This window comes from Lepidothrix coronata, unplaced genomic scaffold (genome assembly GCF_001604755.1).
Source record: "Lepidothrix coronata isolate B3197 unplaced genomic scaffold, Lepidothrix_coronata-1.0 Scaffold29, whole genome shotgun sequence".
Classification (NCBI taxonomy): domain Eukaryota; kingdom Metazoa; phylum Chordata; class Aves; order Passeriformes; family Pipridae; genus Lepidothrix; species Lepidothrix coronata.
Window position 1 is genome coordinate 6,084,928 of NW_016690209.1, and position 718 is coordinate 6,085,645.

The following is a 718-nucleotide window of genomic DNA, read 5'->3' on the forward strand; positions in this document are numbered from 1 at the left end:
GGGCGGCCCTGGGGAGTCTCGGGCGGCCGCGGCAACGCTGCGGGCCCCGTGTCAGGACGCAGCCCCGCCGCGCACCCCGCGGTTCAGCCGCAGCCCCCACACACAGTAGCTGCTCATCCGGCCACCACAGCCGGGCCCGGCCCGCCCTGTCCCGGCCATCACCCCGGAGGGCCGCGGCCCCCCACGGCGCAGCCCGCCCCGGGGGCCGGCGGTTCCCGAGGGGGAGCGGGCGGGGCCGTGCCTGCCACGGGCGCCAATTAACCCGGTAATTAGCGCGGCGCTCCCCGCGCCCCCCCCCGCGGGCGGTGCCCAAGGGGTTAAACCGCGGCCGCCCGCCCCGCGCCATTGGCCGGCGGCCGCCGTGCGGCGCGCAGCCAATGGGCGGGCGCCGTCCACGAGCGGGGCCGCGTGCGGGCGGCGCCCATTGGCTGGGCGCGAGTGTGGGAACGGCGGCGGGGGACGTTTCACACGAGCCGCGCGCGTGCGGCGCGCGCTATATAAGTAGGGGCGGCCAAGGGCGCGCGGCACCCGCGCCCCGCCGGCCCTGCCGCGCCCGCCCGGCCCCGCCGCGCACGGCACGGCCCCGCACGGCCCCCCCGCCGCCGCCCCGGCGCCTCTCCCCGGCGGCGCAGGATGCCGGCCGACCTGATGGAGAAGAGCAGCGCCTCGCCGGTGGCCGCCACCCCCGCCAGCGTCAACGCGACGCCCGACAAGCCGA

General features: G+C 80.9%; 1 protein-coding gene across 2 annotated transcripts in view; it reads left to right on the forward strand.

The window, feature by feature from the left end:
* The first annotated feature begins 633 nt into the window (after positions 1–633).
* Positions 634–718, forward strand: part of HES1 (hes family bHLH transcription factor 1) — a 1,957-nt gene continuing 1,872 nt past the window's right edge. The window contains exon 1 of one of the 2 annotated variants that reach the window (XM_017810485.1): positions 634–716. In XM_017810485.1, coding sequence (XP_017665974.1) covers positions 634–716 — 83 coding nt within the window. The other variant, XM_017810484.1, reaches the window with a different exon arrangement.